This window comes from Bos indicus, chromosome 10 (assembly GCF_029378745.1).
Source record: "Bos indicus isolate NIAB-ARS_2022 breed Sahiwal x Tharparkar chromosome 10, NIAB-ARS_B.indTharparkar_mat_pri_1.0, whole genome shotgun sequence".
Taxonomy (NCBI): Eukaryota; Metazoa; Chordata; class Mammalia; order Artiodactyla; family Bovidae; genus Bos; species Bos indicus.
Window position 1 is genome coordinate 87,570,030 of NC_091769.1, and position 21,707 is coordinate 87,591,736.

The 21,707-nt window shown below is 49.2% G+C and overlaps 1 protein-coding gene across 2 annotated transcripts in view; it reads left to right on the top strand.

Annotated features, from left to right (window-relative positions):
- The window catches only part of ESRRB (estrogen related receptor beta), a 186,182-nt gene that overhangs the window by 135,175 nt on the left and 29,300 nt on the right, over positions 1–21,707 (top strand). For both annotated transcript variants that reach the window (XM_070797896.1, XM_070797895.1), the window contains exon 3: positions 13,943–14,059. In XM_070797896.1, the coding sequence (XP_070653997.1) occupies positions 13,943–14,059 (117 nt within the window). The remainder of the gene's footprint in view (positions 1–13,942; positions 14,060–21,707) is intronic.

A 21,707-nucleotide genomic window follows, 5' to 3' on the forward strand; every position in this document is an offset into this window, starting at 1 on the left:
AACTCCCGGAGTTCACTCAGACTCACGTCCATCGAGTCAGTGATGCCATCCAGCCATCTCATCCTCTGTCGTCCCCTTCTCCTCCTGCCCCCAATCCCTCCCAGCATCAGAGTCTTTTCCAATGAGTCAACTCTTTGCATGAGGTGGCCAAAGTACTGGAGTTTCAGCTTTAGCATCATTCCTTCCAAAGAAATCCCAGGGCTGATCTCCTTCAGAATGGACTGGTTGGATCTCCTTGCAGTCCAAGGGACTCTCAAGAGTCTTCTCCAACACCACAGTTCAAAAGCATCAATTCTTCGGCGCTCAGCCTTCTTCACAGTCCAACTCTCACATCCATACATGACCACAGGAAAAACCATAGCCTTGACCAGACAGACCCTTGTTGGCAAAGTAATGTCTCTGCTTTTGTATATGCTATCTAGGTTGGTCATAACTTTCCTTCCAAGGAGTAAGTGTCTTTTAATTTCATGGCTGCAGTCACCATCTGAAGTGATTTTGGAGCCCCCCAAAATAAAGTCTGACACTGTTTCCACTGTTTCCCCATCAATTTCCCATGAAGTGATGGGACCGGATGCCATGATCTTCGTTTTCTGAATGTTGAGCTTTAAGCCAACTTTTTCACTCTCCACTTTCACTATCATCAAGAGGCTTTTTAGTTCCTCTTCCCTTTCTGCCATAAGGGTGGTGTCATCTGCATATCTGAGGTTATTGATATTTCTCCCAGCAATCTTGATTCCAGCTTGTGTTTCTTCCAGTCCAGCGTTTCTCATGATGTACTCTGCATATAAGTTAAATAAACAGGGTGACAATATACAGCCTTGATGTACTCCTTTTCCTATTTGGAACCAGTCTGTTGTTCCATGTCCAGTTCTAACTGTTGCTTCCTGACCTGCATACAGATTTCTCAAGAGGCAGATCAGGTGGTCTGGTATTCCCATTTCTTTCAGAATTTTCCATAGTTTATTGTGGTCCACACAGTCAAAGGCTTTGGCATAGTCAATAAAGCAGAGATAGATGTTTTTCTGGAACTCTCTTGCTTTTTCCATGATCCAGCGGATGTTGGCAATTTGGTCTCTGGTTCCTCTGCCTTTTCTAAAACCAGCTTGAACATCAGGAAGTTCACGGTTCACATATTGCTGAAGCCTGGCTTGGAGAATTTTGAGCATTATTACAGACCCAGACAAGCGCCGTGGACTATACAGTCCGTGGAATTCTCCAGGCCAGAATACTGAAGTGGGTTGCTATTTCCTTCTCCAGGGGATCTTCCCAACCCAGGGATCGAACCCAGGTCTCCTGCATTGCAGGAAGATTCTTTACCAGCTGAGCTACTCGGGAAGCCCAAGGTGGCTGAGAAAGGGGGCCTAATTTAGTCTGAGGATTAGGTAAGGCCACGTTCAGAAGGTGACTGAATCCTGGAGCCAGCATTCCAGGCAGAGGAACCAGCAGGCTTGTTTCAGGACCAGGAGGAGGGCCACTGTGGCTGTTGTGAGTGAGTGAGGGCTAAGCAGAAGAGGCTGAGAGGCTGACACAGTTTTGCGCCCTGGTGAGAGTCGCATTTGAATTTCCTTCTAGATGGAATGGAAGCCGTTGACAACACACGCTGCTCGGCCATGAGGGCTATGCGGAGGGTACAACCACCCTGTCCCCTCCCTGCGTTCCCAGGGCACGTGGCCAACTTTGCAGGTCACCAGGAGGCCCCTGGAGCAGCTCCTTAAGATGGGGAGGAACAAGAAAGAGGCCCTGGAACCAAGCTTCCTCTGTTCACCTGGGGCCCAGATTGCAAGCCTGGAAGGAAACTCCCCGAGGAGACTGGGCGGGGCGGGGGCGGGGGGGGGGGGGTGATTGATGTGTTATCCTGCCTTGGACGGCAGCCAGGCCTTTTGTCCTGGAGAAGGAGGCCTGCGATCCCAGGGGAAAGAGACTATGACAAGGATGCAGAGAAAAAGCCAGGAGTAAGTAGGAGCTGGGAGTGGGGTGCTGTCCCAGCCCAGCCCTGACACTGGCCAGCCAGCAGCTGACCTTGAGCAGGGCCTAGGGTTCTCTGGACAATTTCCTCATGTGCACAAAAAGAATCAATTAAACCCACAAAAATGTTACTATCTTCAAGGCACTGAGGGAGGGAGAGGAAGAACTATCACAGATCCTTTTTTCAGAGGCATAGCCAGGGTGAAAGTCAGGTGAGACACAGGTTGAAAGTCAGCCACGCAGAGCAGGGAGGACTTCCCAGAGGAAGGGGCAGCTAAGCAGGAGTGAGGAGTGAAAGTGCTTGGCAGAAAGAACAGCAAAACAGGCCCACAGGAGTTGAGTGCCCTCTGCTCAGGAAGTGAGTAGGTAAGGGGCTGAAACAGAGCGTCAGACCGGATGTCAAAGGGCTTCACAAGCCCTTTGATGGGAGGGCTTCAAGGAAGTGAAGGAAGTGAAAGTGAAATCGCTCAGTTGTTTCCTACTCTTTGCGAACCCCATGAACCAGGCTTCTCCGTCCATGGGATTCTCCAGGCAAGAATACTGGAGTGGGTTGCCATTTCCTTTTCCAGGGAATATTCCCGACCCAGGGATCGAACCCAGATCTCCCACATTGCAGGCAGACGCTTTAACCTCTGAGCCACGAGGCAGAAACAGAGGAATACTTTGGCATGAGCTGCTTCAGATGGTTTAGACTCCCAATTTTATAATTTCTTAGTGGTGTCAACTTGGACAAGTTATTGAGTTTCTTTGGGCCTTAATTTTCTTGTCAATAAAATGGGATTGATGGGGCTAATAAATACCTCCTGCTTCCAGGATATTCTTGTAGAAATTAAACGAGGCAGGCAAGTACAGTGTGTACCTTAGCGTCTGGTATATGACAGCTTAGTGCCTGGTATTAAATAAATAGGATTTGTTCTTCGTTATTTATATTTGGCAATGAGAAGCCATTGAAGGTTTCTGAGCAGGGAGTTAATCACATCTCCTTTTAGAAAGGTAATTCTGGCAATGAAGTGGGAGCGTTTAAGGTCAGGCAAACCAGATAAGAGGTGATTTTAATGGTCCAGTTAGGAGATCTAGTTAACAGCCTACTTAGTTGTTGCTTAGTCACTCGGTTGTGTCTGACTCTTTTGCGACCTCCATGGACATAGCCCACCAGGCTCCTCTGCCCTTAGGATTTCCCAAGCAAGAATATACTGGAGTGGGTTGCCATTTCCTTCTCCAGAGGATCTTCCCAACCCAGGGATTGAACCTGCATCTCCTGCATTGGCAGGTGGATTCTTTACCACTGAGCCGCTTGGGAAGCCCTCCCGCCATATAACATCTCTGAATTGGGCCGATTACTGTCTGCTACGTGATAACTGTATGGGTTGTCACTGCCTTCACAAACGCCTTAAAAACTTGCAGAAAGGGGCCAGTGACCTGGAATGAAAGCCCCGAGACAACAAGGGACACTTGAAAAGCACAGCATCATCAGCTCCTTTGTTAGCAGAGATGACAGTTCCATGGAAAAACATGAAAATAATGACTTTGGTCAAAAATGATTCATTCGGGAGAGTCACACTGAGAAATTTTAGCAATATCTTCAATTTACTTTTCTTATCTTTTCCCTTTCATGTATGCACAAGAATGCTATATGATTAAATCTGAACCTAAATCTCAGAAAGCTCTCAGAAAATGCTAGTGGCAAGGAAGCTCAGCCAAACTTTGATTGGCAGATGTTTTCTCTCTCTTTCTTGGTGGTATATAAAATAATGGTGCAGTCTTACTGTTGAAAGCATCTTAGATTCTATGCAATAAAAACAGAAGCGGTCAGAGACCTTGCAAGAGTCCCTGCAGAGAAGGGAGATGAAATCTAACAGAGGAGTGGGTTTTAAGAGGTGTGATGGGCGTCTGCTGCTTCAGGAAGGACCAGGAAAGGAGGGCCCGGGGAGGGGATTGCATTTGGCAACTGGGAGGTCACCCTTGAATTCTAGGTTTCTCTGCATGGCGGCTCTTGCTTTAAATTCATTTGATTAACAGGTATTTCAGGTGGCCGGCACTGTACTTGAGATACAGAATTAAAAGACCTACCTGTCTCTATCTCCAGTAAGCACATGGTTCGGAAGGGAGGACAGCTTGCAAAATCCTGAGGATGAAACATTAAGCTGTTGCTTTCAGTTGGGAGTGGGGTGGGGAGGGGAGTGATGGGTGAGGCCTGTTGGGGGCGAACAGGAATGGGCATATAAACCTGCCTGGGACAGAAAACAAGAGGGTCTCACCAAAAAAGGCCCTGGGAGTGCAGAGGCTCCAAGGATGTGGAAGACTTTACCAGGAGGGGTTTCAGCTGGAGGGAGGTATGAAACAGCTCAGAGGCTACGTGTGGTCTCCTGGAGCCGAAAGACTGGGGCTTAGGTGGAAGCAAAGTCAGAGTGGACTGGTCAGAGGTAGCCAGACCATAAAGTGCCTCATGCGCTTTTCCCTGGAGGTTATATTTTATCTTTACAATTAATTTTGCACTTAATTTTAATTAATTTTACAATTAGTGTTAAATTCATTTTTAACTTTTATCCAGATAATGAGTGCACATAGTTTAAAAAGACTCAAAGCATAACTCATAATGAAAAATAACAGTCCCTGACCCTACCTCTCTCCCCTTCCCCTGTAATCTGAAGTTAGTCGTTTAAGAAAATCTTTCTTCCAGCCCTTTATCTTCTTAGTTACTAGTTTGACTTTACAGCTCTACTTACTGACTTAGCAATTTCACATTTTCTCTTTACTTCTGTTATGGAGGATGAAGAGTTAGTTCCGATTATACAAACCCTCCCAACACACATACGTTTCCCCATCTCCCCGTTGTCTGAATATGGTTATATCACACTTTTCGGTTAATCTATTTGCCTACTGCCTATTCCTCCTGGATGTTCCCTTGTCTTTTCTCCCGGTTGGACCCTCTCTTCTCCAGATCGTAGCTCTTCCTCTTTTCGGCCCTTCCCTTTTGGGGGGTGGGGGAGGGGGCTCATGCTAGAAGGCACAGCACAGGGGAAATTGTTGACATCCTGGAAGTGCAGAAATGCCTTTACTCAATCCTTCAACCCATATATTAGATGCTAGTTGAAACTAGTTTCTCCCCAGAATTTGGACACCACTGCTGCTTTGCCTTCTAACTTCTGGTGCTGTTGTCAAGTTTGATTCATTCGCTTAGAAAGTGTATATTGAGCCTCACTCTTTCCCAGGTATGGTTCTAGGTGTTTGAAAATAGCAGCAAACAGAGCTGACAGTAACCAACCTAAATAAACAAAGGTGATGAGTGCTGAGTAGAAAAAAAGAGTGGGAAACGTGCACGTGAGTTTTGTGCATTTGTGTATGCACAGAGAGTTTTCCCCCTTGTGGTTTGAGATATGATGGCCCATCTTACTCTTGATCCTTTGTATTTGACTTGTTTTTACTCTCTCACTGAAAGTTTTTAGGATCTTTTTTTTTGTCTTTCAAGACAAAAAAAAAAATCTATATTGAGTGTATAGGCCTTTTGTAATAATATTTTTATTATAATTTTTTGTTTTGAGGTACTTGTAGATTCCCATGCAGTTGTAAGAAATAATACAGAGAGATCCTGTGTCTATCCAGTTTCTTCCAGTGGTAACATCTTACATAACTGTATGTACCGTACGTAACTGTTTGTAGCTGTATGACATAACATATATGGGTTATATAACATAACTATATATATTTACCGGCAAGATATCACAACCAGGAAACTGGCATTGACAAACTTCAACCATATGCAGGTTTTACAAGTTGTACTTCCTAGTGTGTGTATGTTCATGTGGGTTCTATGGAGTTTTATCACTGCAGATTTCTGTGAGCACCAACGAGTCAAGACACAAAAGAGTTCCATTACACAGGGTTCCTGGCACCACCCTTTTATCTACAGGCACACCACCTTCTGTTTTCTCCCCTCCCTGGCCTTGCAGTCACTAATTTGTTCTCCACCTCTATTATTTTGTCAAGCTCTTTTTTCATTCATTCTTGGACTCTCAACAGGCCTTTTGATCTAGAAACACATATTCTTTAGGTCTTAAACATTTTCATCCCTCCCTCCTTCTCTCCCTCCCTTTCTCCCTTGGTAATAACTTCCTCTCCACTATCTGCTCTTTCCAAAACTCCTAAGAGTCTGATCTTCAGCTTCCAGGATCAATCTTCTAATTCCTACATCTTTTCTAGCCTACTGTCCAAAATTTTTTATATTTTCAATTTCTATACCCTCCATTTTATATTTCCCTTTTATCGCATGCTGTTCTTGTTTCATGAGTACAGTACTTTTTAAATTAATTTATTTTTGGCTGTACTGGGTCTTTGTTGCTGCGTGGGCTTTCCTCTAGTTTTGGCGAGCACGGTCTATGCTCTAGTTGTGGACCTTGGGCTTCTCATGGCAGTGGCTTCTCTTGTTGCCAAGCACAGGCTCTGGAGTGCTCAGGCTTCAGTGGTTGCTCCTGGGCTCTAGAGCACAGGCTCAAAATTTGTGGCATGCAGGCTTAGTCGCTCCACAGCATGTGGGATCTTTCTGGACGAGGGATCAAACCCATGTCCCCTGCATCGGCAGGTGGATTCTTTACCACTGTGCCACCAGGGAATCCCTGCTGCTGCTGCTGCTAAGTCACTTCAGTCTGACTCTGTGCGACCCTATAGACAGCAGCCCAACAGGCTCCTCTGTCCCTGGGATTCTCCAGGCAAGAATACTGGAGTGCGTTGCCATTTCCTTATCTAAGAATGCATGCATGCATGCTAAGTCACTTCAGTCGTGTCCAACTCTGTGCGACTCTATGGACAGCAGCCCACCAGGCTCCTCTGTCCACGGGATTCTCCAGGCAAGAACACTGGAGTGGGTTGCCATTTCCTTCTCCAGAGAATCCCTGAGTACAGTATTTTTACCTTCTCAAGTAAACAGTATACTGACGATTGCTTGTAGAGGTTTTAATACTCTTTGCTTTGTCCTGGTTTCTTTCCACATATTTTTCCTCCTGATTATTCCAGTTGGTTTATAGTGAAGGCTTTCCCAAAATGTAGTGATGATCCTTGGCCAACAGGGATTAAAAGTACAGAAGGAGCTCTCCTTTGGCTTATTTTTATCTGCTTGTCTTTCCTCTGATGCTGTTCATTCTTCCCATCTTCAGGTTGGGGAGTAGGAGGTGGAGGATGGGAGTGGTGGGTGGAGTGTCCATCTGGCTGCTAGAATTCTGGAGGTGGGCTTGGGGAGTGAGGCTGAGTGGTCTCACTGTTTGGTCTGCAATATTCAGTCATCCTCTTTTCAGCTTCAGCTTCCCTCTGCCCCCTGCTGAGCCTCATATTCCTGAGTCCCGATTCTCTTACTTATGCTCTCCAGAAATTAAGTTGGCTTCTCTTGTGCAGGCTGTGGGGAGATTCTTGGTGGCCACATGGAGTGGTGCTCCTTAAATACAGACTTCCAGCAAATTCCCATTTCCAATCCCATACCTCCCTCCATCTTCTGCTGTGTGTTCAACACCTGAGGCTTTTGAGGTCCTGCAGTACAAAGGGCTTCTTTCTTATCTGGAATCCCCTCTGGCTTCTTTGGTTTCAACTTCCTTCATTCTTTGGTGACAATTCTCTCTCCCCGACTGCCCTTTAGTGGGCTCTTGGGAAGGCCTGCAGACTTAAGTGTCAGTGTGTGTGATGAGCCAGAGATCCGGTGAGGCATTTTGCACAGGAAAGTTAATTCCATCTCTCCAGGGTCCGTGTGGGGGTAGAGAGACTGGAAGTGAGTGAATGATAGTCGCTCAGCTGTGTCCCACTCTCTGCGACCCCATGGACTGTAGCCCTCCAGGCTTCTCTGTCCATGGAGTTCTCCAGCAAGAATACGGGAGTGGGTTGCCATTTCCTCCTCTAAAGACAGACTGGAAAGGACAACGGAAACAGGAGGAGGCAAGTGAAGGGACTTCCCTGCAGTCCAGTGGTTAAGACTCTGCAGTTCCACTGCCGGGGACACAGGTGCAGTCCTTGGTTGGGGAACCAAGAGCCCATATGCCAAATGGCACAACCAAGAAAAGGAGGCAAGTGCGAAGGTGAGGCAAGAGACGACGGCCATGGAAATGACCTGCGGCAGAAGGGGAAGGAGGCAGGGAGTACCAGGCAAGTAGGATGAAAAAGACCTTAGAAGTAACAGAGAGAGAGGGATGCATCGATGATGCCCCCTCAGTTTCTGACCCAGGTGGCAGGTGGCTTAGTGATGGCTTTGCTGAGACAAGGGACAGAGTATGAGCAAGTCTGGGTGAGGACAGGTTCAGCTGGAGGAAGTCTGAGAAATCCAAGGGAACTCCAGGTGGAGGGATCCGGCAGGCAGGTAGATGTAAGAGTTTCATGCTGCCTTGTCCTTGCCAATTACATCAGCTGAAGCCAGCGGCATGAATCAGATCATCAGCTGGAGGGTAAGGAGGAGGGGAAGGGTGGAGAGCTGAAGACCATGCCGATGGCAGGGATAATCTCTGTCCCTCAGGAGTCATATAAATAAGGGAGTGGGACCAAGTGGGGCCAGCCCAGCCCCATCACTCCAGAGCTGAAGACGGTGGCCATTCAGGCTCTGGTTTTAGCAGCAGACTCCGAGCCCATAAATTCCTCAAGAACTGTTTATCTAAGCCCTGCAGCCCCCATCCCTGAGCCCCGGGAGAGGACTTACCCGCTTTTCTGCAACTGTTTAAGGACAGCTGATGGGGTTGCCCCTGGGCTTTTCTGTCTCCTGGGGCACAAAGAGAGTCGATGGTGGAGGGTCCCCCTTTAACTCGAGATCTCACTGAAAATCCAGATCATTCCTGGCCCCCTCCCACAGGCACACATACAGCATCAGCTCTGAGATCTATCCATGGGAGACCCGGTCCCCATGTTCTAGATGTCAGAGCTGGTGGCTAGCCTCAGGTCTGACACCTAGAAAGGAGTCATCCTGGAGTCCTCTGTCTACATGTACCCTGACAGCCCTGATGGATGTGAAAATGAGCGTGTTCATTTTGATTGCTTGCTACCCAGTGCATGCATTTCACCACGCCCTGGATGTGCTTTCTGTCACTGAATCCATAGGACTTTAGGAGATGGGAACATACTGTGCCCATTTGACAGATGAGAAAACTGGGGCCCAGAGAAGTCGAGTGATTTTGCCCGAGGTGGAGTCTGCATGCATCTATGCTGGGCACACTCCCAAGTCAGAATGCTGAATTTATGCTGGATGCTGGCTGTGTCCGTGTCTTGGGAGAGCCCACCCCCAACCCTGCCACCCCTCAGCAGTGATGAGTGTGTGTGTGTGTGTGTGTGAGTGTGTGTGTATCCCCCTCCCTGCCCCTGTGCTCTCCTAGACTGCCCTCCAGAGACCACAGGAATTCTGATGAATTAATCTCATCACTTTATCGAGAAGGCACTTACAGAAATTACAAGGCAAGGCCACCAGCCTGGGTTTGCTGGCAGCCAGCCGCTGGGGCCATAAAACAAATTGAAGAGAACAAAAATAAATAAATAAAATTAGATTTCTGTCTCTCACACACACACACACACACAGGGTCAAGAACATCTCTAGGTTCTTGTTGTTAATGCTTAGTCTCTTGTCCAGGGAGAACACTGGTACCAAATCAACAGACACTTATTGACCCTGGGCCAGAGTGACAACCCCGAGAAACCCAGGATCTGTCCTTCAAGGGATTGACAGGGCTGGCCGAGGGGCTGAGACCAGTGAATACAAACACTTAGCTGCCTGGAAGTGACATCTCAAGGTGGCCCAAGTCCCCATGCCCCAGGCCCAGTGAGCCCACAGCCCAGTGGAGCAGAGCAGAACCAGAGCCTCAAGCTTCTCACCTATAGGAGAGGATGATGTTCACCTTGGGAAAGGGAAAGATTCAACATATGAAAAGCAGAACTGCAGCTGCTTCATAACAAACCCTCGTCAGTGTCAGATCTCAGTGTATGTTGAGCGCCTACTGTGTGCCAGGCACGGGGACTATGGGGAGGAGTGGTCTGGGAGGAGGAGACAGACAGCGGTGATCCGGGTGATGGACAGAAGGAGCACCTTCCCAAGGGGGTCCTGGAGGTGCGGGCAGCTGAGGCGAAGAGGTGGAGGGAGCAGGGTGGAGGGATCAGGGTGGGCTTGTTCTACAGCACAAAGGCCTGGGGGCCTAGGGAGTCCCTGAACTGATAGTTACTAGAGCACTGGAAGGTGAGGCTGGAGGTGAGGTGGGGGAGTGGGATGGAGGCCAGGGACAGACTCTGCAGAGCCTTCTAAGCCAGGACAGATGAATTGGTTTATATATGGGGTTTCCTCCTTTCTCTCTCTCTTTTTTACAATGTGTTAATTTCTGCCATACAGCAAAGTGATTGTTATACACAAATATATTCTTTTTCAGATTGTTTTCCTTATAGGTTATTACAGGGTATTGAATATAGTCCTTTGGGCTATACGCAGGTCCTTGTTATCTGTTTTATATATAAGAGTTTGTATCTGTTCATCCCAAGCTCCTGATTTATCCCTTCCTTGTTTCTCTTTTAACTTTATCATGCTTATGTGAATATTGAAGTTATTTCCCCTGAAGTTACACAAGTTACCTATGAGATGATTATGGAAGTCATAGAAGGGAGGGGCACACAAAATCTTTATCCTCTTTACCTCCCATCCTCCACAGAGAATGACCTTTGGACCCCCTCCCTGCAGAAAGATGGTGCTGGCTGGATTTAAGAATGAGAATGAGAAGAATTTCCCTGGTGGTCCAGTGGTTAAGACTTCATGCTTCCAATGCAGGGGGTGCAGGTTCAATCCCTGGTTAGGAAACCAGGATCCCGCATGCCATATATTGGAGCCAAAAATTAAGGGAAAAAAAAAAAAAAAGAATAGGAGGGATCTGTAAGGTGTTCCAGGCAAATAGACATCTGTGAGCCTCAGTTTTCTTACTGGTGAAAAATGGGGATCAGAATCCTCACTGAGCTGTGGTGAGTACTCTATATTAGGCACCTTGTAATTGCACCTCAATAATGTCATTACTTGGGGAGGTCAGGCTTCCCTGGTGGCTCAGACAATAATGAATCTGCCTACAATGCAGGAGACCTGGGTTCAATCCCTGGGTCGAGAAGATCCCCTGGAGAAGGAAATGGCAACCCACTCCAGTATTCTTGTCTGAAGAATCCCATGGACGGAGGAACCTGGTGGGTTACAGTCCATGGGGTCGCTAAGAGTCCGACACGGCTGAGCGAGTTTCACTCATTCAGTGTCATTACTCAAAGCAGTTTTTGGTGGTGGAAATGGTTCATCCTTGTTCTCAGAAAATCCAATAGTAAGTGGTTTCCAAATGCAACCTGGGGAGACTGAGGGACACCTGAGGACAGTCCCCCCTGTCTCTAGACCAGCTCAGTTGCTGCGTTGGTACAGGGGCCTGTCTGAGGTGCTCAAGCTCCTTGTGGGGTTCAGGGGTGGCACAGGGGCTCTGTGTGGCCTCGGGTAACTCACTTCAGCTCCCCAGGCCTCAGTTTCTTGATCTGTGAAATGGGGCACCAGTGGGTCCCAGAGGGTCATCGTGAGGATGGAGGGAGCGCATAGTAGGTGCACAATAAAAGTGGCTGTTATTACTGCTAAAATGGAGGGGGTTATGCGTGGGGGATTACGAGGACAGGCAGGCCTGGGAGTTGCCCTTTTGAGCCCTTTCCTGGGCTGGGTGTGGCCTTTTGGAGGCTGCTCTGTGCCAGGCAGCATCCTTGCTGGGCGAGCTGGGTTCCGGAGGGAAATCCGGGCAGGTGGCGTGATGGGCATTACTTATCCCTGCTCCATGAGGAGGTGGCACCTGGATGGGGGTGGGGACGGACGGTCTGTACCAGTTCAGAGTCTGTTCTCTGAAAACCACAGACTCAAGCAGACTGCACCAACTGGGAAGGGGGACGGGTGCTGAGGAGGCAAAATAAGCACAAAACAGCGCTGCGGTCCCCTGCGGTCCCCTGCCGTCCACGGGCCTGTGCTGTGTCTTCCTCGTGCCTGCCTCCCCTGCTCCTCTGACAGTTCCACCCCGCCTGCCCTCCCCCCAACCCCATTGCCTTTCCTCTGGCCTCGAGGCTTGTTACGGCTGCACAGTGCACATTAGTGAGGTGAATGTGGACCAGGGGGGTGCTCAGGACAGAGGCTGCACCCCCAACGTTAGAAAGGCAGCTCCAGGGACTGCCCTGGTGGCCGAGGGGTTAAGACTCCATGCTTCCAGCCCAGGGAGCGTGAGTTGAATCCCTGGTTGGGGAACTAAGATCCTACATGCCGCGAGAAGTGGCCAAAAAATAAATAAAAATAAGAAATGATGCAAAAAATTCATGATGAACAACAGCAAAAAAATTTAAGGAAAAAAAAGAAGTAAGAAAGGCAGCTGCAGCTTCTCCTAATCGTGCTGTCAGCCCTCCCAGGAAGAGGCCTGAAGAGGAATAGTGGCCTTCCCAGAGCATTTGAACATCAGTTAATTGGCTCAGACGGTAAAGAGTCTGCCTGCAATGCGGGAGACCGAGGTTTGACCCCCTAGGTCGGGAAGATTCCCCTGGAGAAGGGAATGACAACCCACTCCAGTATTCTTGCCTGGAGAATCCCATGGACAGAGGAGCCTGGCGGGCTGCAGTCCATGGGGTGGCAAAAGAGTCAGACACTTTCACTTTCATTTTGAGCAAGACTTATACAGTTACTTGGCTCAGAACCACTCTGGAAACCTCTGGTTTCTCATCTGTAAACGGGATGGTGTGAGCACTGACTTCATGGAATTGCTGTGAGCATTTGGTCGATCGTTCATTCCACAAGTTTGTCTTGCCTGCCTTCTGTGCGGCAGGAGCTGGTTTCAGGCCATTGCAATGACCTGGTGAGCAGCACACCTCTTGTCTTTTGGGGGTTCACAGCCTCTGTGGCACGGGGCCAGGTTCATGGAACTCATCATTATCACCCATTTAAGGGGTGACATGGAAAATTAATCACAAATTCCCTCTGCAGTGAGGAACTGTGCTTATAAATTCACCAGCTCCCGTTGAATCACGCTTTACGATTTTTAAAGCAGTTTTATATCCATGGTCTTGCTTGATCCTTCATTTAGCAGTTATTACACTGTTTTGCAGATGAGGAAACTGTGACTTGGTGATAGAAAAGTGATTTTTCTCAAGGTCAGCCAAGCTGGGTGGCCTGGGCCTCAGCCGTGGGATGTGGGAGGTAGGCCCCTGGCACCTGAGGGCTCAGAGCTGCCAAGAGGCTTTTCCCATGAGTTGGGGCCCAGGCTGGAGGGCAGAGGACCAGTCAGCAGGGGGATAAAATTTCTTTGCCTTGGATAAAATGTCAGCTCAGTGAGTTTCGAGGTCCCAGGTCAGTGGTGGCTTCAAGACTGTGGGTTACCAGGGCTTCCCCGGTGACACAGTGGATGGCAGTCCATCTGGCGGTGCAGGGGACACGGATTCAAGCCGTGGTCTGGGAGGATTCCATGTGCTGCGGAGCACCTAAGTCCGCGAGCCACAACGACTGAGGCGCCCATGCCTAGAGCCTGTGCCCTGCAACAAGAGAAAGCCATCTCACATGCCCACAGCCATAAGCCTGCACCGCAACTAGGGAATAGCCCCAGCTGGCCTCAACTAGAGAAAGCCCACGCAGCAGTGGAGACCCAGCGCAGCCATAAATAAATAGAGCACTGAGTGCATGTAAAAAAAAAAATTCTTTTTCATTAAAAAAAACCCTCACATCTTGTGCTGAGCTTGTTTGAAACTGGGTGACCGTTCAAAGCTGTGGCTGCTTGGCCGACCTGACCTCTGGCCCTGGGGTCTCTGTGTTTAAGAGAGCTGGAAACACCCTGAAAAGTGCCTCGGAGTGCTTTATCCTTTGACAGCCACTGCCCCGTGGGGACCTCAGGGTGGTGGGGGGAATGGTGAGCTGATCAGTGAATCCCCATCTAGCCTGTGGCCAGTGGGTTGGGGCGGGGGGCCCCGACACATCCGGCAACCCTTCTGTGTCTGCTTCCAGGCAACATCGAGTACAGCTGCCCGGCCACCAACGAGTGTGAGATCACGAAACGGAGGCGCAAGTCCTGCCAGGCCTGTCGCTTCATGAAATGCCTCAAAGTGGGGATGTTGAAGGAAGGTAAGAGCCCCTCTTCGGCCACATGGGGCCAAACCGAGGCCCGGGTCGCGGGTGAACTCGCCTTCCCCTGAGGAGGCTCAGATCCCCTGGGAGATGCCAGCAAGCTCTGGACATTCTCCCCGGGCAGCACCCAGACACAGGTCTCTCCCTGCAGCCCAGGTGAGGGCCCCGTCCCTGGGGTTGCCATCTCACATCCCCTGCAGGCAGATGTGCAGCCCCCCAGCCTCTGCAGAGCTCTCCACGCCCTCGGAAGAGAGTGGGGTGGAGGGGTTTGGGAGGAAGAAGGTTGGACATTCTCCACCAACGTTCCTTTAGGGAATCACAGCCCCACTCGGCCCTTAGAAAGCTGGCTTGGTGCTTCTGGGAAAGGCTGTCCTCGGGAACAGGCAGCCTCTCTCTCCTCCCAGGGAAGGAAGGCTTGAGATGCTCAGTGGCCCATGGAATGTGGGGGTGCAGAGACTTTGAGACCGAGGATGGCAAGTCCTGTACTCTTCACCTGCCGCGGTCAGCCTCTGCTTCGGCAGGTGCCCTGGACGTGGCCGTCACCTGGCTAGTGTGGTCCCCTCCCCTGTCCCCTGCCCTCCCCTTCTCTGACCCATGCCTCCGCTTCTCCTCTAGCACCGTGCCATCCAACACGGCATGAGCCTCGCCTTCTAAGTGTAAAACACACCCCAGACTTCGAAAACTCACTAAGATGGTGAAAAGGCCTATGAAATATGGCAGTAACAATTTTAAAAATGGTTACGTGTTGAGATGATGATAATCTGGGTATACTGGGTTAAACAAACCATATTATGACATTGACATCACCAGCTTCTTTTTAACCTTCTTTAGGGTGGCGAGTAGAAAATTTAAAGTGACCGTGCTTCTCGTTATTAGGACAGCACAGCTCTCGGTCTCTCCACCACCTTCCCCGTCCATCTGCTCAGGCTGATGACCCTCATGGAGTAGCGTACTTGGAAATGGGGTCTGTGTGTGTTTCTCTCCTTCCTCCGCTTTGAAGGGGAACCAGTGACAATTCTTACAGATTAGCTTCTATGGTTTGGGGCCCTAGGATCCTTCCAGAAATGGGAGGAGGCAGGAAAAACGGTGTGTGCTGATGATCAGATGATCTGATCCTGAGGGGCTAGGAGAGAAGAGGAAGGGACAGGATAGGAACGCAGGCCCTTGCTGGAAGAGGCTTCTACAGCCCAGCCTTGAGGAGCCCAGGGCCCTTTTCCCAGCCTCTTCTCCACGCCCCCTGGGCCAGAGGGCCCAAATTGGAGGTGCTTTGTTAGTAGGATGACTTGGATACTGTTGTGATGTGCAAATCGGGACTCCCTCCCTCTGTCTTCCAATCTGGGCTTCTCCTTCACCTCGGCCCAGCCCAGTTCTTCCACCACCCCAGTGTCGACATGTCTCATCAGCTTTTAAACTGCGTGTCTTACTCGTTGCTTCATGTAACACTTTTGAGATGGAGAAGGCCACTCAACTCTTACTCACAGGCCAGCTGCTCTGCGAAGTGGGAGTGGAGGAATCGACCACAGAGTCAGTCCTCTTTCTAGATTAGAAACAGGCTGCACTGGACCTGCTGAAAGGCTTGTCTATTTGATTCTACCCAATTTTGGTCCACCCCTCCGTAGGAGGGACTCAAGCTAGTGGCCGAACCAGGTCCCCTGATTTCTGCACCAGGTTCTTTCTGCTCCTCCAAAGCATCCTGGGGTCCACAGATGAGGAAACTGTGAACAAATGTCCACAGAGGCGCGCCTTAGCACTGGTCTCCTGACTTCTCTCCTGCATCCTGCAAGGCACCTGTCAGAGGCTTTCTCAGCCTTGGAGAGACTCCTTGCACTTAAGCTTGTGAGGATGTTCTGGGAAGCTGGTGTGAGGGTCCTGACTCAAGCTGGGGACCAAATGTCCAGCAGCCTTTCCTGGGTGGGGTGCATAGCCTTTCTCAGCATATTTCACAGCATCCGAAGAACTGGGAGCTGAAGGAAGCTGATTGCTGTCAATATACTCCTGAATTTGAAGGGTACAAACCCGAGTCCTGTGAGGACTCACGCTGGTTTGAGGGGTGTGCGTCCCGGAGCCTAGGGCCTGGAGCTTCTCTGCTCTGCTGTGTCTCCTCCCCACGGCACAGGTCAGGGCTTGGGGAGGCTGCCAGTCCCAGGGACAGAGAGAGAAGGAAAAAGTGGGGATGGCCGCTCAATCCCCAGGCCACTTGGCAGCCCTTGAACAGAGTTTTTTTTTAGGGACTACCCAGTGATGGGAAGAGAGTCGGGGTACTTCCTAGTGACCTCCAGAAAAGGGGAATGATGAGGGAGATCCACACAGGCCAGGAAGCAGATGCCAAGGGCGCAATCCATCGGCAACAGCAGCCCAGCCATTTAAGAGGAGTGAGATGGAGGCTGTGTGCCCCAGGATGTTGGCATGGGCTGCTGGGGGGTGGGGGAGCATGGTGAGCTTCCTGGGGTCCGGCCCTAGGTCCCTCAGGAGCTTGGGCCCCAGGAGGAGGTGCGGACCCTAGAACGCTCCCCTCCCCGCTCTGCCCTGCCCCCGTAGTTGGCGAGGGAAGGTGACACAAAGGCTCCAAGGCTTCCGTTTAGCTCATTGAGCTTGTCCCATGGTGCCGAAACTTGGCAAGGTGCTGGGATCAGGAGCTCCACGGGGACTGGTCCCTTAGGAGGAACGTACCTTATTGCCGAGCCTGGGTCTCTGCCAGGCAGTAGCTCTTGGCAGCTACCCTGGCTCCTGCTTTTGTTTGGGGGGTGCCACCCCCCTCCACTTTGGCCCCCACCATGAGCAGGGAGCCCAGGTCCCCAGAGTCAGCACAGACTCCTTGCCTCCCTCTGATTCCTTTCAGACTCTGACCTGACCCCTGAAATGCAGACTCCAGTCTTCCCCAAGGTGGCCTGCCATCTTCAAGGCTCCATGGCGGGCCTCGGGTGTTGGGGAGCCAGGCTCTGGGCTCCTGGGTCTTCTGGGGGAGGGGTCCGGGGAAGTGGGGAATGGAAGGCCACCTTCCCCCTCCTCCCCACCCGTTTCCCTCTTCTATCTAGCAGCTCTGGTTGCCTTTTACAGTCTTTCTTAAGTAAAATGACCTGAGAGGTTGCCGTGTGATTGTGGGGCGGGGGGGTGGGTGGCTAGCACCTGCCAGGGAAGTCAGAAGTGGGGCTTTCTTTGGCTCAGCCTCTGCCTCGAGGCTGCTGTTGGCTCTGGAAGCTTCAGCTGTGGAACCTAGGTGATGTCCAAGGGTCTGTCTCACTTTAACCCAGTGTTTGAAAATCTGTATCTTCAGGGGAAAGGGTGATGGTTCTCTTTATAAGAAACTGAATACAAAATCTGCTCTGGGCTGAGTTGGTGCCCACGTCCTCTCCTGACTCTGAGGTGTCCTTGCCGTGTCTGCTGTTTCTTTGACGCCTGTTTCTTCACCTGTGGAGCAGGGGTGTTGATGCTGAAACCTGTTCTCCATCACCAGGCCAAGGTGAGGCCCAGATGGGACAATTCCTTGGTAAGATCCACTGTGGGCTTGCTTTAAGAGGTCAGCTTCCCCGGTACATTCAAATAGTATTTGATTCAAAGATGGTCTCGTTTGAGCTCAACTTTTCGAAAATCCAACCACTGTGTTAGGCGGGGCACATTGGTGTCCAGCTGCCCTGATTCTCTTCCTGGATTTGCTCGTGGGAGTCTTAGAGGCGGCATCTGCCTTGGGCGGACCCCATCTAGGGTCTAAAATGAGGATGAGAGGGTCTCCCTTGGGACGACTGTGGAGACAGTCTCCCCTGATGGGTGAGGGTGTGGCCTCATGGCCCCTAAGCCAGGAGAACCTGGAAAACCATTTGCTACATTTCACAGCACCCCCCCCCCCCCCCCGCCCCCCACATCTGGAAATTCAGCAAATCACCCTGCACAGATTGTCCCTGCACACTTCTTCTCCTCAGCTCACTTTACCTCCCTCAGGCCCCCAGCCTCCCAGGTCTGCTCCCTTTCCTCCTCCCCTCAGCCCCTGGCCTGCCTTTCCCCAAGTGTTTTCTAAAAGATATTTGATTTCCGTGAAAGCTGGGCTGCCGTCCATGCAATACGCTCTCACTCTCTTTGTGCTTGTTGGGAAGGCAGAGGGCTCCTCCAGGGATTCTGGGTAATTGGGTTAGTGGCCAGCTCATGTCAGGAAATTAAAAGGCAGCCCCGATCAGGTTCCTGCTGCATGGGATTTAATGGCTTTGTATTTATAGTCTCCTGCCTCTAGCCCATGCCAGAAATACCACTTCTCTGGCCCTATGAATGAAGAAAGAGGATGAGAGATGACTTGCCTTTAAAAATTCTCTTTCTTTTCTAAAATACATTAGTGTCCTGAAACAAAACAACTCTTGAGCACTTCAGAGAACAGTTTTGAACTAGAGCCCAAGAACTCTGATGGATGTTTGTATCGCCCTGAACCACTTTCCACCCTACAGGCACATATGCATAGGCACACACAGCTAGCTGATGGCTCCCAATATCTTCCCGTGTGGCCTCACACCTGGGGCCACTCAGCCTCGATGACTTGATGACTCTGGTGAGGAACTGTGTTGATCGCAGAGGATGGTCATCGCAGAGGATGGTCTTGTCTGTGCTGAGCTCTTCTTACTGTTCATTCAGGGCTTTGGCTCATTGGACATTGGATAACAGGTTCAATGGTCATATAGACCCTGTAAAACCCCAGTAGCACATTTATCAGCTCCTTGGGTGATTTACGTCTTAAGCCTCCCTCTCCTCCTCTGTAAAACGGAAATGATAATAGCGCCTGATTCATCTTGCTCTCCATTCACCGCAGAAAGCCCCTAGAGTTGTACCACAAAGTAAGATGTCGGTCATTGATTTGAGAGACTCCACATTGTGCTAAATCATTGATTTCTTCTGTGTTCCAGAGGGCAGTTTTGAATCTCCCGTAGCCTCCCTCCCTGCTCCTTGGCTGATGACCTTGCTTCATATTTGCTTGAGAAAATAGAAACAGTTAAATAGGGAATTTCTAAACTTCCTGCTGTTGAATCCACAAACCTTCCCACTTGTTTTCCATCTTCACTCTTGTTAGAAGTATTTCTATTCCTATCAAAAGTCAATCTCCCCACCTCTGCTCTAACTTGCATTCCTCTTTATCAGGGACTTCACATAGTATCATGTCTGCTTCCAGCCCCATCAAACCTTCCTCACTGCTGGATCATTTTCATCGGCACAGAAACAAAATTTAATTTAAAAAACCCACAACTGTACTTAGGGCTTCCCTGGTAGCTCAGCTGGTAAAGAATCTACCTTCAATGCAGGAGACCCCTGTTTGATTCCTGGGTCAGGAAGATCTGTGGGAGAAGGGATAGGCTACCCACTCCAGTATTCTTGGGCTTCCCTGGTGGCTCAGCTGGCAAAGAATCCGCCTACAATATGGGAGACCTGGGTTCAATCCCTGTGTTGGGAAGATCCCTTGGAGAAGGGAACTGCCCACTCCAGTATTCTGGCCTGGAGAATTCCATGGACTGTATAGTCCATGGGGTTGCAAAGAGCTGGACACAACTGAGCAACTTTCACTTTCACATCTGGACTTTGATCCAGACTTTATCTCTGTTCAGCTACTGCTGTCTTACCCTGTTGCCTTTCTCAATGCAACTTTCCTGAAGAGTTGACAGCACTTAGTATATCCATCCACTTTAAAAATAAAAACAAACAAAAACAAGCAAAACAATCCCTTAAAAAGTAAGCATCTAGTAGATCCAGAAAAATATTTACAGTATATTATATTAGTTAAGGTAAGTCTAAACTTCTGTACAAAGAGACTGCCTTCCTCAAAACAAAAAACTCAGACTTAAGCAAGATGAAATTTTAATTCTTTCTCATTAAATAGTCCAAAGAGCCAAGGGTGATCCAGGACTGTTTAGGCAGCTTTAGCATCCTTAGCAAGTGGACCCAGTTATCCCCATGTCTGGGAGATAAATCATTACATCAAATCATTCCAATTGCTGGAGCCAGAGTGGCACAAGTTCCTTCCATTTACAGCCCGTTGGTGGAATCTAGTCACATGGCCACACATCTGTGCAAGGATGTCTGGGAACTGTAGTCTTTAGCTGGGACTGCCATGTGTCCAACTAAAACTGTGTCAGCGTGGAAAAAGAAAAGAACGTATCTTAAAGGACAGGCATTGTTATTTGCCAAAAACACATGTAAAGTAGGAAGACTACTGGTCCTGTCCATAACATCTAAGAAAAAGAAATTTTACCCTTACTTTTGAGGTTCCCTCTGTGTCTAAGCCCCCATTCATTACTTTCAGGGGCAACTATTATCCTGATTTCACATTATTTTTCCTTGCCTTTCTTTGTAGTTTTATCATAGGTTTGTATCTTGAATCATATCATGTTTTTTAGTTTTAAGTAAAATTATACTGTACATATTCTTCTGCATCTTGGTTATTTTAGTCAGTATTTCTGAGATGAATGCTTCTTTTTGCGTGGTTCTGTAATTCATTTATTTTCATTTCTGTATTATAGGAGCCGGATACACACATTTGGCTTTGTGGGCCACAAGGTCTCTGTCTGTTTAACTCTGCTGTTGTAATGTGAACACGGCCACAGATGATATGCTGTTCTTGTTGTTCAGCCGCTCAGTTGTGTCCAACTCTTTGTGACCCCATGCACTGCAGCACGCCAGGCTTCCCTGTCCTTCACCATCTCCTGGAGCTTGCTTAAACTCATGTCCACTGAGTCAGTGATGCCCTCCAACCATCTTGTCCTCTGTCATCCCCTTTTCCTCCTGCCCTCAATCTTTCCCAGCACAGGGCTATGCTCCACGAGGTGCTTATCTGAGCCTGTCCCCAATTTTTCCATATATTCTGGCCATTTTACTAGTCATTTTTCTCATTTGCAGCTTTCTTCTCTTTATGGAGTCTTTGATGGACAGAAGTTAGTAATATTAATAAATTGAATTTATCAGTTTTTTCCTTTACAGTTTGTACTTCTGTGTCAATTTTTTTTTTTTAAATGTGTTTTCTTAACCTGCTACTGTAAAGATGCATACCTAATCTGCCTTCCCCATGTTGGTCTTGGACTTTGCTGGACTGGACTTTTGAGTACAGTGAGCTGGCTCCAAGATGGCAAACTGCTTTTAGGTGAACTGTCAACTCTAGGGTGTGGGGCAGCTGCCTAGAATGCGTGATTGAAAGGCTTCTTAGGCAGAACCCGGAATCAGTAGGCAAGAGTGCCGTGGTTGATTAGCAATGTCTGCCACAGACTAGGAAATGGAGGGTGGTGGTGTAGCTCACAGCTTTTTGCCATGACTGATCTAGTGCAGCTGAGTTCAAGTGATTTGCCCAAGGCCACACAGCTAGTAAATAATCAAGTTGGGGGGAATCTAGTCTCCTTGGTTATACAGGAATTCATTCTTTTTTAAAAAAATGTATTTAGCTGTGTTGGGTCTTGGTTGTGGTATATGAGATATTCACTGTATCGTGTGGGATCTTTCGCTGTGGTTCTCGGGCTCTCTAGTTGTGTTGTGTGGGCTCCAGAGCGCCTGGGCTTTAGTAATTGCAGCACACAGGCTTCAGAGTGCACAAGCTCAGTAGTTGCAGTGAGCGGGCTTCAAACCCTTGTCCCCTGCATTGCATGGCAGAGTTTTAACCACTAGGTCACCAGGGAAGTCCCAGGAATTC